We start from the raw sequence: 24,019 nt of genomic DNA, 5'->3' as shown, positions 1-24,019 counted from the left end.
CCTCTCTGTTACTCTTGTTACCCTCCTATCATAACCAACACAGGGGACAAATACCCTCTACTCTGTTACTCTGGTCATAACCAACACATTGGGACAAATACCCTCTACTCTGTTACTCTGTTACTCTGGTCATAACCAACACAGGGGACAAATACCCTCTACTCTGTTACTCTGGTCATAACCAACACATGGGACAAATACCCTCTACTCTGTTACTCTGGTCATAACCAACACAGGGGACAAATATCCTCTACTCTGTTACTCTGGTCATAACCAACACAGGGGACAAATACCCTCTACTCTGTTACTCTGGTCATAACCAACACATGGGACAAATACCCTCTACTCTGTTACTCTGGTCATAACCAACACAGGGGACAAATACCCTCTACTCTTAACCCCCCCCTGTCACTGTCCACCTGTTAACCCCTCTCTGTCACAGCCAATAGCAAATTGATTATCATTTTATTGAACTGTACTTGTAAAGTAGAATGAATAGTAATTCTGATGTTTCAGGTTTGATAAAAAAACACTCAACCTGAGGCTTTGCCAACCCATCATTTATTGGCTTTTTTTTGGGCAAATGTTTCATATTCAAATGAATTATTTATCTAATTCACAGTGTTACCCATCAGCTGTCAGACACGTAACGACAACGCCTCGCATTTTCACATATTTTAGACTTTTTTTTTTTTTTTTTTTTTTTTTTTTTTGCATTCATGCTGATATTATTGAATTGAAACCAGGCTGCCAGCTTTGTGGAGCCTCCTCTCCCTCCCTAGGCTGACAGAGGATGGGTTCTTAAACCAAACGACCTGTCGGATGTTCTCCCCAGTGTTTCTCAGAGATAGGGGTTTCCTGGGGTTTCAGAGGCGACGGCAGCTAGCAAACACCACGGCTTAACCACCAACAGATGCGTTCAGCGTGTCAGATTAAACCAAGTTGGAGAGGGGGGCGGCGGCCCTAAGCCTTGCTGACAAACCATTGAGGGGTTTTAATGTAATGGTTGTGGGGTTTGTCTTTTTTCAAACCCATCCGACACCTCCTACTCTGCCTTTAGCGTCATGATGTCTTTTCCAAGAGGGCACTCCGTTCTGACTGTATGATGCCATCGGAGGGATTCTATTACAGTCCAAAGCGCTGAAGAAAAAGGAGAGGTGGAATCATTAGGTCACTTATTTTTGGTACTGTCCATAGGTAGCTTGTTTCTGGTCGCAGGTTCAGGAATGGCTGAAGGATTACAACATTGACCTGGCGCTAACTCTGCAAATAGCACTGCTGGTTAACTTGAAAACTCATAGTCAATCGATCAATAATATAAAAACAATACTCTTTGAAAATGAAAGATTTAACAATTTTCACTATTTGTAGAAACTATTTTTTTATTTTTTATTAAATTGATTTAACCTTTATTTAACCAGGTAGGCTAGTTGAGAACAAGTTCTGGCCAAAATAAAGCATAGCAGTGTGAACAGACAACAACACAGAGTTACACATGGAGTAAACAATAAACAAGTCAATAACACAGTAGGAAAAAAAAGGAGTCTATATACATTGTGTGCAAAACGCATGAGGAGGTAGGCGAATAATTACAATTTTAGCAGATTAACACTGGAGTGATAAATGATCAGATGGTCATGTGCAGGTAGAGATACTGGTGTGCAAAAGAGCAGAAAAGTAAATAAATAAAAACAGTATGGGGATGAGGTAGGTAAAAATGCGTGGGCTATTTTCCGATAGACTATGTACAGCTGCAGCGATCGGTTAGCTGCTCAGATAGCAGATGTTTGAAGTTGGTGAGGGAGATAAAAGTCTCCAACTTCAACGATTTTTGCAATTCGTTCCAGTCACAGGCAGCAGAGAACTGGAAGGAAAGGCGGCCAAATGAGGTGTTGGCTTTAGGAATGATTAGTGAGATACACCTGCTGGAGCGCGTGCTACGGGTGGGTGTTGCCATCGTGACCAGTGAACTGAGATAAGGCGGCGCTTTACCTAGCATGGACTTGTAGATGACCTGGAGCCAGTGGGTCTGGCAACGAATATGTAGCGAGGGCCTATGAGAATATAAAGGTTCAGAACAGCACAGTTGCAAAGATATATGACAAATAGAAATCAGAACTGGATGGTGTTCAGAGATAGATGGGAGGGGTTTGATGGGAACTGAAGGATGGGACTGGATGGTGTTCAGAGATAGATGGGAGGGGTTGATGGGAACTGAAGGATGGGACTAAAAACAAACAAAAGATAACTAATGTAAAATATACTGTGTGTGTAAAATGTATATAGTATGTATAATCTGGAAGTAGAAGCCCAAGTGTTGTTGTCCATTAGTTTACTCCAATTAGGGAGGGATGGTAGGGTTAGGGGAACATAATAAAGACAGGAAATATATTTTAAAAATGGTTAAAAAAAATACAAATCTAAATATATACAGTTGAAGTCTGAAGTTTACATACATTTAGGTTAGTGTCATTAAATCTCGTTTTTCAACCACTCCACAAACTTCTTGTTAACAAACTATCGTTTTGGCAAGTCAGTTAGGACATCTACTTTGTGCATGACACAAGTCATTTTTCCAACAATTGTTTACAGACAGATTATTTCACTTATAATTCATTGTATCACAATTCCAGTGGGTCAGAAGTTTACATACATTAAATTGGCTGTGCCTTTAAACAGCTTGGAAAATTCCATAAAATGATGTCATGGCTTTAGAAGCTTCTGATAGGCTAATTGACATAATTTGATTCAATTGGAGGTGTACCTTCGATCTCAGTGCCTCTTTGCTTGACATCATGGGAAAATCAAAAGAAATCAGCCAAGACCTCAGAAAAACATTGTGGACCTCCACAAGTGTGGTTCATCCTTGGGAGCAATTTCCAAATGCCTGAAGGTACCACATTCATCTGTACACACAATAGTACGCAAGTATAAACACCATGGGACCACGTAGCCGTCATACTGCTCATGAAGGAGACGCGTTCTGTCTCCTAGAGATGAACGTACTTGGGTGCAAGAAGTGCAAGTCAATCCCAGAACAACAGCAAAGGACCTTGTGAAGATGCTGAAGGAAACAGGTACAAAAGTATCTATATCCACAGTAAAACGAGCCCTATATCAACATAACCTGAAAGGCCGCTCAGCAAGGAAGAAGCCACTGCTCCAAAACCGCCATAAAAAAGCCAGACTACGGTTTGCAACTGCACATTGGGACAAAGATCATACCTTTTGGAAAAATGTCCTCTGGTCTGATGAAACAAAAATATAACTTTTTGGCCATAATGACCACCATTATGTTTGGAGGAAAAAGGGGGAGAGTTGCAAGCCGAAGAACACCATCCCAACTGTGAAGCACGGGGGTGGCAGCATCATGTTGTGGGGGTGCTTTGCTACAGGAGGGACTGGTGCACTTCACAAAATCAATGGCATCATGAGGATGGAAAAGTATGTGGATATATTGAAGCAACATCTCAAGACATCAGTCAGGAAGTTAAAGCTTGGTCGGAAATGGGTCTTCCAAATGGACAATGACCCCCAAGCATACAAAATGGCTTAAGGACAACAAAGTCAAGGTATTGGAGTGGCCATCACAAAGCCCTGACCTCAATCCCATAGAAAATGTGTGGGCAGAACTGAAAAGCATGAGGAGGCCTACAAACCTGACTCAGTTACACCAGCTATGTCAGGAGGAATGGGCCAACATTCACCCAACTTATTGTGGGAAGCTTGTGGAAGGCTACCCGAAACGTTTGACCCAAGTTAAACAATTTTAAAGGTAATGCTTATTATTGTATGTTAACTGACCCATTTCAAATAAATAATTCATTCTGACATTTCAAAAAATAAAGTGATGATCCTAACTGACCCTAAGACAGGGAATTTTTACTTGGATTAAATGTCAGGAATTGTGAAAAACTGAGTTTAAATGTATTTGACTAAAGTGTATGTAAACTTCCAACTTCCAACTTATATATATGTGGGATTGGAAATGATCCAAACAATTACATTGATAGAAACCATTATCTATCTGCAGTATTATCTATCTGCATTATCTATCTGCAGTATGCCATTATCTATCCCCCCAACAAGAAAAACATGGAATCAGGAGAGACATTTAGGTTGGAAAGTGGATGGGCAGTGTCCTGTGTTGCTAGCTAGTGGTACAAACTGATTTTACTTAATGTCAACACCGGGAGGGAAAGTCCAGATTCACGGAGGCAGGAATGTCCCAGTGTCCCATAGCTCTAGGATTTATGTGGATTGAGCCAGAGGTATTAGTACCAGACAGTGTGCACAAGTCTGCAAAATCTCTGTCTATGTGTGCTTGTATCTGGACACTGTCAAATGTGGGAGGGGCCGCGGCATGCCAAATCAAATGTTATTGGTCACATACACATGGTTAGCAGATGTTATTGCGAGTGTAGTGAAATGCTTATGCTTCTAGATCCCAGCAGTGCAGTAATATATCTAACAGGTAATATTTAACAAATTCCATAACAAAACCTAATATTTAACAAATTCCATAACAAAACCTAATATTTAACAAATTCCACAACAAAACCTAATACACACAATCTAGTGAAGGAATGGGATAAGAATATATAAGAATAAAATATATAGATGAGCAGTGACAGAGAGGCTAAGATGCAATAGATAGTAAAGAACAAATAGTGAAGGATACAGTATACATTACATATATATGAGATGAGTAATGCGAGATATGTAAATATTCTTAAAGTGGCATTATTAAAGTGACTAGTGATCCATGTATTAAAGTGGCCAATGATATCAAGTCTGTAGGTAGGCAGCCGCCTCTCTGTGCTATTGATGGCTGTTTTAACAATCTGATGGCCTTGAGATAGAAGCTGTTTTTCCAGTCTCTTGGTCCCAGCTTTGACGCACCAAGCGTCCCACTGTCTTTGACTGACGACACTGGTTCTATCTGCTTTTCCCCCAAAAGACAACCTCCGTAACAGAATACTCTGCCCTGCGTCACTGCTGGGGTCCACCTCCACCCAGAGAGCCCAGAGCTGGGCTTCTTCCTAATTGATGCAAATGAGAAAAGATGGTGGCGGCATCCATGCAATGCTGCTGGTTTAATAAAGCTTGTTAACCGCGGTGAGGGAAATGAATGGGCCGAATTACCGGGGCGGTTATTGGAAAAGTGTCGTCTCTCGTTACAGTTTGGAACAACTCACTCACAGATGGTCGGCGGTCCTCTCTTCTCCCCCTATAAGAGAATGGGCTGATGGCCCTGGAAGGCAGTTATAGATGAGATCGGGAGGGAGTGGACGGTCATGTAAGACAGGGGGGTCTGGGGGTGCCAGCCCCCCATCTTAATTTTTCTAATAACCCTCAATGGTGATGCTCAATCTGCCCCCTTCACATAGCATTAGGCGAGGCCTCTGTCACGGAATTGGATTAGGGCTTGTTATAGCAACCAATTCCATGTGGCCAAGGAAAAATAGGGTGGCAATTTAATAACCATTATCATCAATACAAGTGACTGAGTCCATATTACATCAGTGGCTGTGATGTATAGAGTGGAAGTGAGAATAGGGTCTGCCGGGATCCTTCTGATTCCCCTTTAGTGGTGATCTGTAATTGTCAATCCTGTAGAGCAGAAAAAAAAATCTTTAATCAGATATTTTATCCGGGTAATTAATGTGATTTGCCTAAGATGTATACACTTAGGATGACACACTATTTACCAACGTGGAACTTGCACATGAACATAAAACATTTTTTTTGGGGGGTGCCATGTACACCGACACGCAACACTTTTCAAATTTGAATCCGTCAAAATGACTAATTTTGGCATTTTGAATTGAGGCAATGAAAGAGGCACTAGTGGCCTCGAATGCCTTACCTCTAAAATAAACATTTTTACAGAAAACTCAACAGAACTCAACCTTATAGAGAAGAATAAGGGGTGAAGGGAAGCGACCTGTATTTTCAATGATGACAGACAAAAAACAGACTTCCTCCATCAAAGCAGTCCCATGTTGTCTCCCAGTACTCCATGTTGTCTCCCAGTACTCCATGTTTTCTCCCAGTACTCCATGTTGTCTCCCAGTACTCCATGTTGTCTCCCAGTACTCCATGTTGTCTCCCAGTACTCCATGTTGTCTCCCAGTACTCCATGTTGTCTCCATGTTGTCTCCCAGTACTCCATGTTGTCTCCCAGTACTCCATGTTGTCTCCCAGTTGTCTCCATGTTGTCTCCCATGTACTCCATGTTGTCTCCCAGTACTCCATGTTTCTCCATGTTGTCCCCAGTACTCCATGTTGTCTCCCAGTACTCCATGTTGTCTCCATGTTGTCTCCCAGTACTCCATGTTGTCTCCCAGTACTCCATGTTGTCTCCCAGTACTCCATGTTATCTCCCAGTACTCCATGTTGTCTCCATGTTGTCTCCCAGTACTCCATGTTGTCTCCCATTACTCCATGTTGTCTCCATGTTGTCTCCCAGTACTCCATGTTGTCTCCCAGTACTCCATGTTGTCTCCCAGTACTCCATGTTGTCTCCGTGTTGTCTCCCAGTACTCCATGTTGTCTCCCAGTACTCCATGTTGTCTCCCAGTACTCCATGTTGTCTCCATGTTGTCTCCCAGTACTCCATGTTGTCTCCCAGTACTCCATGTTGTCTCCCAGTACTCCATGTTGTCTCCCAGTACTCCATGTTGTCTCCATGTTGTCTCCCAGTACTCCATGTTGTCTCCCCAGTACTCCATGTTGTCTCCCAGTACTCCATGTTGTCTCCCAGTACTCCATGTTGTCTCATGTTGTCTCCCAGTACTCCATGTTGTCTCCCAGTACTCCATGTTGTCTCCCAGTACTCCATGTTGTCTCCGTGTTGTCTCCCAGTACTCCATGTTGTCTCCCAGTACTCCATGTTGTCTCCCAGTACTCCATGTTGTCTCCGTGTTGTCTCCCAGTACTCCATGTTGTCTCCCAGTACTCCATGTTGTCTCCATGTTGTCTCCCAGTACTCCATGTTGTCTCCCAGTACTCCATGTTGTCTCCATGTTGTCTCCCAGTACTCCATGTTGTCTCCGTGTTGTCTCCCAGTACTCCATGTTGTCTCCCAGTACTCCATGTTGTCTCCCAGTACTCCATGTTGTCTCCCAGTACTCCATGTTGTCTCCGTGTTGTCTCCCAGTACTCCATGTTGTCTCCCAGTACTCCATGTTGTCTCCATGTTGTCTCCCAGTACTCCATGTTGTCTCCCAGTACTCCATGTTGTCTCCATGTTGTCTCCCAGTACTCCATGTTGTCTCCGTGTTGTCTCCCAGTACTCCATGTTGTCTCCCAGTACTCCATGTTGTCTCCCAGTACTCCATGTTGTCTCCGTGTTGTCTCCCAGTACTCCATGTTGTCTCCCAGTACTCCATGTTGTCTCCCAGTACTCCATGTTGTCTCCCAGTACTCCATGTTGTCTCCGTGTTGTCTCCCAGTACTCCATGTTGTCTCCCAGTACTCCATGTTGTCTCCATGTTGTCTCCCAGTACTCCATGTTGTCTCCATGTTGTCTCCCAGTACTCCATGTTGTCTCCATGTTGTCTCCCAGTACTCCGTGTTGTCTCCCAGTACTCCATGTTGTCTCCGTGTTGTCTCCCAGTACTCCATGTTGTCTCCCAGTACTCCATGTTGTCTCCCAGTACTCCATGTTGTCTCCGTGTTGTCTCCCAGTACTCCATGTTGTCTCCCAGTACTCCATGTTGTCTCCCAGTACTCCATGTTGTCTCCCAGTACTCCATGTTGTCTCCATGTTGTCTCCCAGTACTCCATGTTGTCTCCCAGTACTCCATGTTGTCTCCCAGTACTCCATGTTGTCTCTGTGTTTTCTCCCAGTACTCCGTTTGGCTGCGTCCCAAAATGGCACCCCTATTCACTAATAGTGCACTACTTTTGACCGTAGGGCTCTGGCCAAAAGTAGTGCACTAAATGGGGAATAGGAAGCCATTTGAGACGCGTTACAGGATCTTTCTGTTTCCTGTGGAATGTTGACCATCGTTTGATTGACAGCCGGAATCATCTTTCTGCCCTTTTGCCTGCACTCCCTCACATTAACCGCTCTGATTGACAGCCGGGTTCCAGGGTTCTTTCTGGATATTAATGGGTGTGGCATGGGCGTGACAATGGGTGCTAGATTTCAGATCATTTTTGAGGCCCCTCCTCCATCTTGGCAGTGTATATATTTAAGGAAATTTCCTGCAATTTTACATATTCTGCCATGGCTAATGCTGTGTTTTTTTTGCTCAAATATAATAATAATCAGTACTGATAAACTCATTGTTTTGGGAATTTTCAGTTCTCCCTGACTATCTAGCTTTTATTTTTGGTGATTGTTAAAATATATAGATCCATTATTTTTTCTACATTGTTTATCTTGTTTAGTCGTTTACGTTTAACACTGAAAGTGATTTTTTTCAATGTATTTTCAGTGTGGCCTGCCCAAGGATTTCAACACCGGACAAATCCATGGGTTCATCTCTCCTTTTGCCTCACATTAACCGCTCTGATTGACAGCTGACACATCTGTCTTAGATCATAGGCCCCACTCTCTTTCTCTCTCTCTGTGCGTGTGTGTGCCTGTGTGTGCGTGTGTGTGCGTGTGTGTGCCTGTGTGTGCCTGTGTGTGTGTGTGTGTGTGTGTGTGTGTGTGTGTGTGTGTGTGTGTGTGTGTGTGTGTGTGTGTGTGTGTGTGTGTGTGTGTCTAGCCTATTCTCCATTACCTTTTATAGAGAGCATCAAAATGCAGTTCTCATCCAACCCACTGGCTTGCCTGATAACCAAATGAAAACATTAACAAAACAGGAGAAAAACACACAAAGTATACCAAACCTGTCTCCATTGGAGGCATTGCAAGAGCCCGAGATGTCCCCATTCTGTCGAGTCCATCCCGTTCAGGGAATTTAAGGTGCTATTTTTATGGCCATGTACCAGCACAACAGTTAAAATAAAGAATAATTCAATAGATTAGCGTTTTAAAATACATTTTCCCAGCCTAATGACACAAATCAACACTAAATGTCCTCATTTTTAATGACGTTGTTGCTTTGGTTACCAAGTTGTTTATCAAAGGGGCGGTTATGAAGGGGCGTTGAGTCGTTAATGGCAGAAACATCAAGCTTTTTACATTTTTGCTTAAATAAAATGTTCCCTTTTTTTCCTTTTCAATGATGACCAAATGTGCGTATCTCCATCTTTTCAAAGGGGTATTTAGGAAGAACTTACTGACTGAGCAGAACCCTTAAAAAAAAACAAAAAAAAAGGTCAAATGACGCTGCAGGCTTTTATTTTGTGTTTTGTCGGAGTACGACAGTTGTATTAAGCTGACGAGGTATCCTATAAGTCATATTCTTCAACAGTCAATGGGTATATCATTCATTTTAAAGTCCAAAAAAGGACTTGAACCTTTAATTTCAAACCTGCTTTCTCGCAATGTGTGAGGAATACCATTTGTCCCGTAAACCTGGTTAACGATTTTGATTGAATAGGAGCCACTATAGATCTCCCTCCTGGGGAATCTGTCTGTACTTAATCTACTGTGTCAGACCTCTAGGTCTATGGACATCTCGAGCATCCATTTTACTGTGTGTGTGGGTATATTTGTGTGGGTATTTGTGTGCACAGCCAGCAGCAGGGGCCAGGCGACAGTGATGACAGATTAGCACTGTGAATGGCCATTAACGCCACACAGCACCATCATTTTCACAAAAAAAAACTGATTACGCCAACGCTTTACGCAGTGACAATCCACGAGAGATGCTGTTGTGTCCCACCACAAAATGGAGGATGGAGAGAACATTCGGTGTGAAGTAGATGATTTGACCTCTGCCATCTCTCTCTCTCTATTCCCCCCTCCACTCTTTCCCCTCCTTTCTCACTCCCTGTCCCTCATGCAGGCATCTCGGGGGAGAAGGTGGAGATCGACCCCGTCACCAACCAGAAGACCAGCACCAAGTTCTGGATCCGACAGAAACCTATCTCCATCGATTCAGACCACCTCTGTGCCTGTGACCTTGTGGAGGAGAGGAGCCCCAGTGAGTACCACTGTTGTGTGTGTGTGTGTGTGTGTGTGGTAACACACAAGGTCACTGACTGGTAAACACACATCACCCTCATACTGAAAGCACTCATCTTTCTCGGGATCATATTCATTAAGTCATCTTTGACTGTATATTCCTCTGGTTTGACTCAGCAGTGCTGAGACCTTCCATAAGTGACTGTAAAACACCAGCCGATTCAGCTGAAACTGCATGTACTAGCAGTCAGTGAAAATAGCCTATATTACAAGTCAATAGTGGGTACTGGATTCAGTGATCTCTCTTCAGATTGTACTTTGCGACTAAGCAGATGTCTTATTTGAACTGACATCAAATACAGATTGTAATCGTTGAAGCTGCCTAGCATTTCTACAACGGTCCCCCCCCCTCACACACGTCCACCAGCCTGAAAGAATCTAGGTGTGTGTGTTACGTTCCCCAGATTATGTGTTGTAGTTTGTGTATTTGCATGTGTTTATGTGTGTTAGCTTATCTTTGTTAACCCACCATCATCTCCTGCCATCTGTAATAAAGTCCTGTAGTCGAAGACCTCCTCTCTTTTCTCCCCGAGCCTCCGCCGCCCTAGCTTCAATCACTGTCCGCTGTTCCCAGTCTCTATCTCTCCCCCCTCTATTCACACTGCTTTACCAACACCCAGTCTCTATCTCTCCCCCCTCTATTCACACTGCTTTACCAACACCCAGTATCTATCTCCGCCCAGCACCACCGATCATTATCTACAGATGTATCTATGTATGTAACAGACATTGGAAGCCAAGGGGGTGGGGAGGAGGGTGGATGCCTTGGAAAACAAGGGTTTGACTGAATGAGGTATCTGGATTCCCAGGAATGGGAGACGAAGACAAGAAGAGTGTGTGTCGTCTGTATTATGGTGTGTCGTCTCTCTGTATTATGGTGTGTCGTCTCTCTGTATTGTGGTGCGTCGTCTGTATTATGGTGTGTCGTCGTCTCTCTGTATTATGGTGCGTCGTCTGTATTATGGTGTGTCGTCTGTATTATGGTGTGTCGTCTGTATTATGGTGTGTCTCTCTGTATTATGGTGTGTCGTCTGTATTATGGTGTGTCGTCGTCTCTGTATTATGGTGCGTCGTCTGTATTATGGTGTGACGTCTCTCTGTATTATGGTGTGTCGTCTGTATTATGGTGTGTCGTCTGTATTATGATGTGTCGTCTGTATTATGGTGCGTCGTCTGTATTATGGTGCGTCATCTCTCTGTATTATGGTGTGTCGTCTCTGTATTATGATGTGTCGTCTCTCTGTATTATGATGTGTCGTCTCTCTGTATTATGATGTGTCGTCTCTCTGTATTATGGTGTGTCGTCTCTCTGTATTATGGTGCGTCGTCTCTCTGTATTATGGTGCGTCGTCTGTATTATGGTGCGTCGTCTCTGTATTATGGTGTCGTCGCTGTGTCGTCTCTCTGTATTATGGTGCTGTATTATGGTGCGTGTCTCTGTATTATGGTGCGTCGTCTGTATTATGGTGCGTCGTCTCTGTATTATGGTGCGTCTCTGTATTATGGTGTGTCGTCTCTCTGTATTATGGTGCGTCGTCTGTATGATGGTGCATCGTCTGTATTATGGTGTGTCGTCTCTCTGTATTATGGTGTGTCGTCTCTCTGTATTATGGTGCGTTGTCTGTATTATGGTGCATCGTCTCTCTGTATTATGGTGCGTCGTCTCTCTGTATTATGGTGTGTCGTCTCTCTGTATTATGGTGCGTCGTCTCTCTCTGTATTATGGTGCGTCGTCTCTCTCTGTATTATGGTGTGTCGTCTCTCTGTATTATGGTGCTCATCTGGTGCGTCGTCATCTCTGTATTATGGTGTGTCGTCGTATTATGATGCGTCATCTCTCTGTATTATGGTGTCGTCTTCTCTCTGTATTATGGTGCGTCTCTCTCTGTATTATGGTGCGTCGTCTCTCTGTATTATGGTGCGTCGTCTCTCTGTATTATGGTGCGTCGTCTCTCTGTATTATGGTGCGTCGTCTCTCTGTATTATGGTGTGTCGTCTCTCTGTATTATGGTGTGTCGTCTCTCTGTATTATGGTGTGTCGTCTCTCTGTATTATGGTGTGTCGTCTCTCTGTATTATGGTGTGTCGTCTCTCTGTATTATGGTGTGTCATCTCTCTGTATTATGGTGTGTCGTCTCTCTGTATTATGGTGTGTCGTCTCTCTGTATTATGGTGCATCGTCTCTCTGTATCATGGTGCGTCGTCTCTCATGGTATTATCATGGTGCGTCGTCGTCTCTCTGTATTATGGTGCGTCGTCATCTCTCTGTATTATGGTGTGTCGTCTCTCTGTATTATGATGCGTCATCTCTCTGTATTATGGTGTGTCGTCTTCTCTGTATTATGGTGTGTCGTCTTCTCTGTATTATGGTGCGTCGTCTTCTCTCTGTATTATGGTGCGTCTCTCTCTGTATTATGGTGCGTCGTCTCTCTGCATTATGGTGCGTCGTCTCTCTGTATTATGGTGCGTCTCTCTGTATTATGGTGTGTCGTCTCTCTGTATTATGGTGTGTCATCTCTGTATTATGGTGTGTCGTCTCTCTGTATTATGGTGTGTCGTCTCTCTGTATTATGGTGTGTCGCCGTCTCTCTGTATTATGGTGTGTCGTCGTCTCTGTATTATGGTGTGTCGTCTTTTCTCTGTATTATGATGTGTCATCTCTCTGTATTATGGTGTGTCGTCTTCTCTCTGTATTATGGTGCATCGTCTCTCTGTATTATGGTGCGTCGTCTCTCTGTATTATGGTGCGTCGTCGTCTCTCTGTATTATGGTGCGTCGTCGTCTCTCTGTATTATGGTGTGTCGTCTCTCTGTATTATGGTGTGTCGTCTTCTGTATTATGGTGTGTCGTCTTCTCTCTGTATTATGGTGTGTCGTCTTCTCTCTGTATTATGGTGCGTCGTCTTCTCTCTGTATTATGGTGCGTCGTCTTCTCTGTATTATGGTGTCGTCTTCTCTCTGTATTATGATGCGTCGTCTCTCTGTATTATGGTGCGTCGTCTCTGCATTATGGTGCGTCGTCTCTGTATTATGGTGTGTTGTCTCTCTGTATTATGGTGTGTCGTCTCTCTGTATTATGGTGTGTCGTCTCTCTGTATTATGGTGTGTCGTCTCTCTGTATTATGGTGTGTCGCTCTCTGTATTATGGTGTGTCGCCGTCTCTCTGTATTATGGTGTGTCGTCTTCTCTCTGTATTATGGTGTGTCGTCTTCTCTGTGTTATGATGTGTCATCTCTCTGTATTATGGTGTTTCGTCTTCTCTCTGTATTATGGTGCGTCGTCTCTCTGTATTATGGTGTTTCGTCTTCTCTGTATTATGGTGCGTCGTCTTCTCTCTGTATTATGGTGTTTCGTCTTCTCTGTATTATGGTGCGTCGTCTCTCTGTATTATGGTGCGTTGTCGTCTCTCTGTATTATGGTGCGTCGTCTCTCTGTATTATGGTGCGTCGTCTTCTCTCTGTATTATGGTGTTTCGTCTTCTCTGTATTATGGTGCGTCGTCTCTCTGTATTATGGTGCGTTGTCGTCTCTCTGTATTATGGTGCGTCGTCTCTCTGTATTATGGTGCGTCATCTGTATTATGATGTGTCGTCTCTCTGTATTATGATGTGTCGTCTCTCTGTATTATGGTGTGTCATCTGTATTATGGTGTGTCGTCTGTATTATGGTGTGTCTGTATTATGGTGTGTCGTCTCTCTGTATTATGGTGTGTCGTCGTCTCTCTATATTATGGTATGTCGTCTCTGTATTATGGTGTGTCGTCTCTCTGTATTGTGGTGTGTCGTTGTCTCTCTGTATTATGGTGTGTCGTTTCTCTGTATTATGGTGTGTCGTCTCTCTGTATTATGGTGCGTTGTCGTCTCTGTATTATAGTGCGTTATGGTGTGTCGTCGTCTCTGTATTATGGTATGTCGTCTCTCTGTATTATGGTGTCTCGTCTTTCTGTATTATGGTGTGTCGTCTCTCTGTATTATGGTGTCTCATCTCTCTGTATTATGGTGTGTCATCTCTCTGTATTGTGGTGTGTCGTCTCTCTGTATTATGATGTGTCATCTGTATTATGGTGTGTCGTCTGTATTATGGTGTGTCATCTGTATTATGGTGTGTCGTCGTCTCTGTATTATGGTGCGTCGTCTCTCTGTATTATGGTGCGTCGTCTCTCTGTATTATGGTGTGTCGTCTGTATTATGGTGTGTCGTCTGTATTATGGTGTGTTGTCTCTCTGTATTATGGTGTGTCCTCTCTGTATTATAGTGCGTTGTCGTCTCTGTATTATGGTGCGTCGTCTCTCTGTATTATGGTGCGTCATCTCTCTGTATTATGGTGTGTCGTCTCTGTATTATGGTGTGTCGTCTCTCTGTATTATGGTGTGTCGTTTCTCTGTATTATGGTGCGTTGTCGTCTCTGTATTATGGTGCGTCGTCTCTCTGTATTATAGTGCGTTGTCGTCTCTGTATTACGGTACGTTGTCTCTCTGTATTATGGTGTGTCGTCTCTGTATTATGGTGCGTCGTCTCTCTGTATTACGGTGCGTCGTCTCTCTGTATTACGGTGCGTCATCTCTGTATTACGGTGCGTCATCTCTGTATTACGGTGCGTCGTCTCTCTGTATTATGGTGCGTCGTCTCTCAGGTTAGAGGGTGGAGAGAGCGGGGCAGGTTAGACGATAGAGAGAACGGTGTACAGAGATTGGAATAAGAAGGTAAGTGTCAGGTGGGATTTGATCCTGTGGGGCAGTATAATACTACCGCTGTAGTACGTAGCATGATATAGTACGAGCAACTGAAGATTACATTTATGAAAATTAGGAAAATACAGAGGACAAAAATATCATTGTACATTCAACTACAGTGGGGCAAAAAAGTATTTAGTCAGCCACCAATTGTGCAAGTTCTCCCACTTAAAAAGATGAGAGAGGCCTGTAATTTTCATCATAGGTACACTTCAACTATGACAGACAAAATGAGAAAAAAAATCCAGAAAATCACATTGTAGGATTTTTAATGAATTTATTTGCAAATTATGGTAGAAAATAAGTGTTGAAGTGTACCTATGATGAAAATTACAGGCCTCTCTCATCTTTTTAAGTGGGAGAACTTGCACAATTGGTGGCTGACTAAATACTTTTTTTGCCCCACTGTATATCATACAACTCATTCCACTATTCCACCATTTTCTTCACATAGACAGCATCCACCTCTCCCCTAAGGACCTAATCCTGTACCCCCGAACCCTCTTTCCCCCCACGTCCCCTGCTTACCTCTTCTCTTCTCCCACCCGTGTCCATCAATATTGGCCCCGGCTAACCCACATCTCCCCCGGCTAACCCACATCTCCCCGGCTAACCCACATCTCCCCCGGCTAACCCACATCTCCCCCGGCTAACCCACATCTCCCCCGGCTAACCCACATCTCCCCCGGCTAACCCACATCTCCCCCGGCTAACCCACATCTCCCTCTAAGAGCTCATTCCTCTGCGTCGCTGGGACTCAACACTCCGTTGACCTGGTAATTGGCACAGGGGCCCAGATCTTTCTCTCTCTCTCTCTCTCTCCCCCTCTCTCTGTGTCTCTCTCTCTCTCTCTCTCTATCTCTCTATCGAGCGGTTCTACATGACTAGGTAAAGAAGACTGCACGAAGATTAATGAAGGCCGGCTAATGCAGGAGTGAAAGGGGGATGAGTGGGAAGGAGGAAGGGGGGAGGGATGGGGGGGGAATGCTGCTTTTCGACACTGAGTGGAAGTTAGAACTGTAGTTGTCACAGTGTCTCTTTCATTGCCTCTGTTACAGATTTTTGTTATGTAATCCACTAATTTGGTTGTGTTGTCATATTCTTGACATGTTTGCTTCATGGCTAACCAGTGCCTGTTTTGTAAGGCAATGCGATTGATAGGGTTCTGCAGGTTTTCCATGTCGTCAAATGAAAATCAAATCAAACTTTGTCACATGCGTCAAATTCAGGTGTAAGACCTTATCGTGAAATGCTTACTTACAGCACACATCCTTAACCAACAGTGCAGTTCAAGAAACAGTTAAGGAACCGAGTCAGTGTGCGGGGGTACAGGTTAGTTGAGGTAATTTGTACATGTAGGTAGGGGTGAAGTGACTATGCATGGATAATAAACAGCGAGTAGCAGCAGTGAACTAAACAAATGGGGGAGAAATGTAAATAGTCCTGGTGGCCATCTTGATTATTTGTTCAGCAGTCTTATGGCTTGAGGGTAGAAGCTGTTAAGGAGGCTTTTTGTGACCTAGACTTGGCGCTCCTGTACCGCTTGCCGTGCGGTAGCAGAGAGAACAGTCTATGACTTGGGTGACCGGAGTCTTTGACAATTTTTGTGGCTTTCCTCTGAAACCGCCTATTATATAGGTCCTGGATGGCAGGAAGCTTGGCCCCAGTGATGTACTGGGCCGTACGCACCACCCTCTGTAGCGCCTTACGGTCGGATGCAGCAGTTGCCATACCAGGCGGTGATGCAATCGGACAGGATGCTCTCGATGGTGCAGCTTTGTGAGGATCTGTTAGGTTTTCTCTTTGAGTTCCGTGGGGAACAGTTTAGTAAAGGAGTCTTTGTGTCACGTTCACTCACCGGTCAGAAAGTGTATCTACTGTATGTGCTTTGTGCTGTGTTTCATGGTATACGGGATCTCTTGGATGTCTTTATATATTATGTTTGACTCATGCTTTGTTTGACTTGGTCTGTGCTTGATGTCCGTACATTTGCACTTTAATTATGGCACCCTCGTAAAATAGTCTGGCCTATTTTTTATTTATTTTTTATTTCACCTTTATTTAACCAGGTAGGCAAGTTGAGAACAAGTTCTCATTTACAATTGTGACCTGGCCAAGATAAAGCAAAGCAGTTCGACACATACAACAACACAGAGTTACACATGGAGTAAAACAAACATACAGTCAATAATACAGTAGAAAAATAAGTCTATATAAATTGTGAGCAAATGAGGTGAGATAAGGGAGGTAAAGGCAAAAAAAAGGCCATGGTGGCGAAGTAAATACAATATAGCAAGTAAAACACTGGAATGGTAGATATGCAGTGGAAGAATGTGCAAAGTAGAAATAGAAATAATGGGGTCCAAATGAGCTAAATAAATAAATACAGTAGGGGAAGAGGTAGTTGTTTGGGCTAAATTATAGATGGGCTATGTACAGGTGCAGTAATCTGTGAGCTGCTCTGACAGTTGGTGCTTAAAGCTAGTGAGGGAGATAAGTGTTTCCAGTTTCAGAGATTTTTGTAGTTCGTTCCAGTCATTGGCAGCAGAGAACTGGAAGGAGAGGCGGCCAAAGGAAGAATTGGTTTTTGGGGGTGACCAGAGAGAGAGAGAGAGAACGCCTGATATGTTGGTAAACGTCCTTGTAACCTGATTCTTAACGTACGATTCTAAAAAAAAAAATTGATTGGTGTGGCTGAATTTTTTTCCCCAGACAAATAAAATCATGCCATTGTAAGACAGCATTTACATTCAGGAATCAACTTTATATGTGCACTATTGCAGAAATCACTCATCCATTTCCTGGTTGCTATAAATTCTAATAGTTTGCTTAATTTCAGTTTGTGACAAAACAAACAATGTGTAGTGTAGAGAATCATTGTAGCATCTAAACCACTGTGAAATATATTTTCCAGAACCACAGATATTGTGTTTTTAACTGTTTAAATAAAGCTTGTGTACGAAACCGTGAAAAATAAAGTTAAGAACGTGAAGCCTAGAAATAGCGCACATGTAACAGATCTACCACTTCTTAGACTTGCTGTCAACGAGAATGACAGATCAATAACACACATTTCTATGTGAATTTGTCAGGTCGCCCAAAAAGTGACATTGTAGCTTTAAGACTTTTTTTCCAGTATGGTCATGACCTGCTCCAGGACGTGAAGGGTTTGTATACTCTCCAAGGGATGTTTTGTGTGTAGGGTTGGGGTTGGGGTTGGGTGGGTGTGTGTGGGGTTGGGTGTGTGTGTGGGGCATTGGGGTTGGGTGTGTGTGTGGGGCATTGGGGTTGGGTGTATGTGTGGGGGTTGGGTGTGAGTTTGGGGGTTTGGTGTGTATGGTGTGTGTGGGTGGGGGTTGGGTGTGTGTGTGTGGGGGGGTGTATGGTTTCAGTGGTGTGTGTTTGCACATGGGGGGTGTATGGTTTCAGTGGTGTGTGTTTGCACATGGGGGTGGGGAGGTGAGGACGAGAACAGCAGTGACCAAAGTAGACTTTTCTCTTCATTTGAAAAGGGGTTTTTGCAGGGGGTGGGGGATGTAAATGATTACAATGAACCTTGAACTTGGGACAAGCGTTCACTGTCACATCGCCAAGCGGGGGGGAAGAATGGAGTTATTGACTTTAAATGGGAAGCATGTGTTGCTATGAAAGACCCCAAAAGTCTCATGTTCCCATAATCAGTATCACACCAAACAAGCAGTCAGCCCCCCCCACCCACCTCCGCTGCCCACCCCACTCAATCACTTTTTTTCTCCAAGCCTCTTGACAAACGTAACCCCTGCATATGTTTCTGTGGCACCTGACAAGGATATTTTTTCGCCTGCAGGGAAGTACAAATATGACATTCGCTTTTTTTTGTTTTTTCTTCCAGTCCACAAGTACGTTATCAACACCGCTTTATGCTGTGGACATTTGGCCTGTTGCTATGCAATCATAGTTATAAAAAAATAAAGTGCAATAAATTGAATAATATTTATATATTTTTTTCCCCCACTTTAACCTATTAAATGAAAAATACATTCTGACAGCTTATTTTGCCCAATTAGATGGTACAGCTTTACCTCGGGCTCATTAACGAACCAGTCCCTAGACCTTTTAGTAACGAAGGACCTATGTCTGTTTCTCTTTGTGGTTTATATTGAAGATTTTTTGTCTTATTTTGATGGTGTTCGCATCCCCTCGGCTAGGCCTCTCCTTGGCTTTGAGTGGATATGACACTTACATGGCTTGCCTTTCAAATCAGACAATAGCGTGATTAATGAGGTGCAGACGGTGAAAGGGAGTCGCGGTTGGCGAGCGTCGCAAGAGGTGCTCATCGCTCCTCTGATCTATTCATCAACTGCTCCTCAAAATGGAGGGGGGTCGACCGCCTGGGTCCCTCTCCAGGGATGGGGAGTAGAAAAGGGAGGGAGGCGGAGATATCCTGAGTCATTTCAGGAGGTCTTGGTTTTGAGCCCTGAGGTACACCAGAGCCTCTGGGGAATACGAGGGCAACTAAGGTCTCATGCAGGTTTGATTAGGTTTGTGATAAAAGACACCAGAAGCATAGAAGAAGAAGCCATATCCAGTTTTATATGCAGTCGTCGTCACTTTCTAGTATATTGTCACGCGGTGTCAGTTGATTTTAACTGAACCAATTCCCCAAATGCATTTCGGAATACTTTTTAAATCCACTTCAATCAGTGTAGATGAAGGGGAGGAGACAGGTTAAAGAAGGATTTTAAGCCTTGAGACAATTGAGACATAGATTGTGTATGTGTTCCATTCAGAGGGTGAATGGGCAAGACAAAAGATTGAAGTGCCTTTGAACGAGTCTTTGTCAATTTTTTGGGGCCTTCCTCTGACATCGCCTGGTATAGAGGTTCTGGGTGACCGGGAGCTCGGCCCCAGTGTTGTACTAGGCCGTATACACTACCCTCTGTAGCACCTTGCGGTCAGATGCCAAGCAGTTGCCATACCAAGCGGTGATGCAGCCAGTCAATATGCTCAGCTGTAGATGGTCTCTGACCTCCTCCCTATAGGCTGTCTCATCGGTGATCAGGCTGACCACCGTCGTGTCGTCGGCAAACATGATGATGTTGGGAGTCGTGCGCGGCCACACAGTCCTAGGTCAACAGGGAGAACAGGACAGGACTAAGCACACACCCCTGAGGGGCCCCGTGTTGAGGATGTATTGTGGCGGATGTGTGCTGCCAACCCTCACCACATGGGGGCGGCCCGTTAGGAAGTCCAGGATCCAGATCAGCGCATGATCTAAGTACGCATAGTGGTAATCTGTCTGCAGCCTTGTGAATGATAACCTGTTTAAAGGTCCTACAGCGGCTACGGAGAGCCACAGTCGTCCTGAACAGCTGGTGTTCTCACGCATGGCTCAGTGTTCCTTGCCTTGAAGCTAGCATAGAAGGCATGTATCTCATCTGGTAGGCTTGTGTCACTTGGTTTCCTTTAGTAATCCGTGATAGTTTGCAAGCCCTGACACGTCTGACGAGCGTCAGAGCCGGTGTAGCAGGATTCGATCTTAGTCCTGTGTTGATCTTTGCCTGTTTGATGGTTCGTCGGAGAGCGTAGCGGGATTTCTTATAAGCGTTTTTGGTGAGTGTGTCTCTCCTTGAAAGTGGCAGCTCTAACCTTTAGCTCAGTGCGGATGTTGCCTGTAATCCATGGCTTCTGGTTGGGATATGTACGTACGGTCACTGTGGGGACGACGATGCACTTATTAATGAAGCTGGTGACTGATGTGGTAAATGAACAATACACGTTATTAAGGTAAATACTCCTCATTGTTATCAGATTAATCCTGGAACATATTCCAGGAATTGCTAGCAAAACAGTCCTGTGGGTTTATTTTACACTTCATCAGACCAAATGAAGCACTTCACTGGTACTTTGTGTGTTTTTGCATGAAAAACCTAATTTCGAGGATAAAGTTATGGTCAGATTTGACAAAATGGAGGGAGAGCTTTTTATAAGTCTCTGCATGTGGAGTAAAAGTAATTTAGAGTTTTCTTTACCCCTCTAATTGCCCAGGTGACATGCTGGATGAAATTAGGTAAAACAGATTTCAGTTTTCCTGCATTCAATTTAGCAAGTATAAAGCAATTAGTTCTGTGGTAAAATTGACTGATGGCTGATAGGATGGAACTAGGGGGGTGCAGAATAGTGTCATGACACACTCCCACAAAGATTTTCCAAACGGCTGCGTCAGTTACGGCTTAGCGACCCACTCTTTGGAACCAGACTCTATTCTTGCCGGTGTCTGAGTTAATCTTACCCCCCCTAATGAAGGGATACGTAAGTCTCTATTCTTATCCCCCTAATGAAGGGATACGTAAGTCTCTATTCTTATCCCCCAATGAAGGGATACGTAAGTCTTTATTCTTATCCCCCTAATGAAGGGATACGTAAGTCTCTATTCTTATCCCCCTAATGAAGGGATACGTAAGTCTCTATTCTTATCCCCCTAATGAAGGGATACGTAAGTCTCTATTCTTATCCCCCTAATGAAGGGATACGTAAGTCTCTATTCTTATCCCCCTAATGAAGGGATACGTAAGTCTCTATTCTTATCCCCCTAATGAAGGGATACGTAAGTCTCTATTCTTATCCCCCTAATGAAGGGATCTCTATCCCCCCTAATGAAGGGATACGCAAGTCTCTATTCTTAATGAAGGGACACGTAAGAGTCTCTATTTTTCAAATATAATGTTATTGGTCACATGGTTAGCAGATGTTAATGCGAGTGTAGTGAAATGCTTGTACTTCTAGTTCCGGCAGTGCAGTAATATCGAACAAATTCACAACGACAACCACACACACAAATGTAAGGGGATGGAATAAGAATATGTACATATAAATATATGGATGCGCGATGACAGAGCGGCAAAGGCAAGATGCTTTAGATGGTATAAAATACAGTATAGACATGTGAGATGAGTAATGTAGGATATGTAAACATTATTAAAGTGGCATTATTTAAAGTGACTAGGGATACCTTATTTAAATCCATTTATTTAAGTGGCCAGTAATTTGAGTCTGTATGTTGGCAGCAGCCCTCGATGTAAGTGATGGCTGTTTAACAGTCTGATGGCCTTAAGATAGAAGCTGTTTTTCAGTCTCTGTCCCAGCTTTGATGCACCTGAACTGACCTCACATTCTGGATGATAGCAGGGTGAACAGGCAGTGGCTCGGGTGGTTGTTGTCCTTGATGATCTTTTTGTCCTTCCTGTGACATCGGGTGGTGTAGGTGTCCTGGAGGGCAGGTAGTTTGCCCCCAGTGATGCGCTGTGCAGACCGCACTACCCTCTGGAGAGCCTTGCAGTTGAGGGCGGTGCAGTTGCCGTACCAGGCAGTGATACAGCCCGACAAGATGCTCTCGATTGTGCATCTGTAAAAGTTTGTGAGGGTTTTAGGTGACAAGCCACATTTCTTAAGCCTCCTGTGGTTGAAGAGGCGCTGTTGCACCTTCACCACGCTGACTGTATGGGTGGACCATTTCAGTTTGCCCATGATGTGTACGCCGAGGAACTTTAAACTTTCCACTAGAGGTCGACCGAATATGATTTTTTAACACCGATACTGATTATTGGAGGACCAAAAAAAGCCAATACCGATTAATCGGCAGATTTTTATATATATATATTTGTAATAATGACAATTATAACAATACTGAATGAAAAATGTACACTTTTATTTTTAACTTAATATAAATAAAAATCAATTTAGTCTCAAATAAATAATGAAACATGTTCAATTTGGTTTAAATAATGCAAAAAAAATGGTGTTGGAGAAGAAAGTAAAAGTGCAATATGTGCCATGTAAAAAGCTAACGTTTAAGTTCCTTGCTCAGAACACGAGAACATATGAAAGCTGGTGGTTCCTTTTAACATGAGTCTTCAATATTCCCCGTTAGGAAATTTTAGGTTATAGATATTATACAATTTATGACGCGTCAACTATTTCCCTCTAAACCATTTGCATTTCATATACCTTTGACTATTGGATGTTCTTATGGGCACTTTACTATTGCCAGCCTAATCTCGGGAGTTGATAGGCTTGAAGTCATAAACAGCGCTGTGCTTCAAGCATTGCTGAGAACGGCTGGCAAACGCAGTAAAGTGTGGTTTTAATGAATGCTTACGAGCCTGCTGCTGTCTACCACCGCTCAGTCAGACTGCTCTATCAAATTTCAAATCATAGACTTAATGATAATAAACACACAGAAATACGAGCCTTAGGTCATTAATATGGTCAGATCCGGAAACTATAATTTCGAATACAAAATGTTGATTCTTTTAGTGAAATACGGAACCGTTCCGTATTTTATCGAACAGGTGGCAACCCTAAGTCTAAATATTGCTGTAACATTGCAAAACCTTAAATGTTATGTCATAATTATTTACGGTCTTTGTTAGGAAGAAATGGTCTTCACACAATTAGCAACGAGCCAGGCGGCCCAAAATGCTGCATATACCCTGAAGTGACATAATTTCCCTAGTTAATATTGCCTGCTAACATTATTTTAACTAAATATGCAGTTTTAAAGAAATATACTTCTGTCTATTGATTTTAAGAAAGGCATTGATGTTTATGGTTAGGTACATTTGTGCAACGATTGTGTTTTTTGCAAATGCGCTTTTGTTAAATCATCATCCATTTGGCGAAGTTGAAGTAGGCTGTGATTTGATGGTAAATTAACCGCATTGATTATATGCAACTCAGGACAAGCTAGTAATATTATCAACCATGTGTTAATTAAAACTTCTTCGGGATAGGGGGCAGCATTTTCACTTTTGGATGAATAGAATGCCCAAATTCAACTGCCTGCTACTCATCCCCAGAATATAAGATATGCATATTATTAGTAGATTTGGATAGAAAACACGCTGAAGTTTCTAAAACTGTTTGAATCATGTCTGTGAGTATAACAGAACTTATGTAGCAGGCAAAACCCAGAGGACAAACCATTCAGATTTTTTTGTTTTTTTGTTATGAGGTCACTGTCTTTTCAATGAGTTTTCATTGGGACTTGCTTGCCGTTTCTACCGCTTCCACTGGATGTCACCAGTCTTTAGAAATTGGTTGAGGTTTTTTCCTTTGTGTAATGAAGAGGTACGGCCATCTTGAATGAGAGTCACTTGAAGTGGACTGTTTGAGAGAGGCGCTTGACCAGAAAAGTAGCGTCAGTTTTTCTTTTTGTATTG

At 43.3% G+C, this 24,019-nt stretch overlaps 1 protein-coding gene across 3 annotated transcripts in view; it reads left to right on the top strand.

Annotated features, from left to right (window-relative positions):
- Positions 1-24,019, top strand: part of mapkap1 (MAPK associated protein 1) — a 114,052-nt gene that overhangs the window by 74,031 nt on the left and 16,002 nt on the right. For all 3 annotated transcript variants that reach the window (XM_042302711.1, XM_042302710.1, XM_042302709.1), the window contains one exon: positions 9,912-10,049. In XM_042302711.1, coding sequence (XP_042158645.1) covers positions 9,912-10,049 — 138 coding nt within the window. The remainder of the gene's footprint in view (positions 1-9,911; positions 10,050-24,019) is intronic.

This window comes from Oncorhynchus tshawytscha, linkage group LG20 (assembly GCF_018296145.1).
Source record: "Oncorhynchus tshawytscha isolate Ot180627B linkage group LG20, Otsh_v2.0, whole genome shotgun sequence".
NCBI classification, from domain to species: Eukaryota; Metazoa; Chordata; class Actinopteri; order Salmoniformes; family Salmonidae; genus Oncorhynchus; species Oncorhynchus tshawytscha.
The sequence above is the reverse complement of the archived record's forward strand: the minus strand, read 5'-3'. Positions and strand labels throughout refer to the sequence as shown.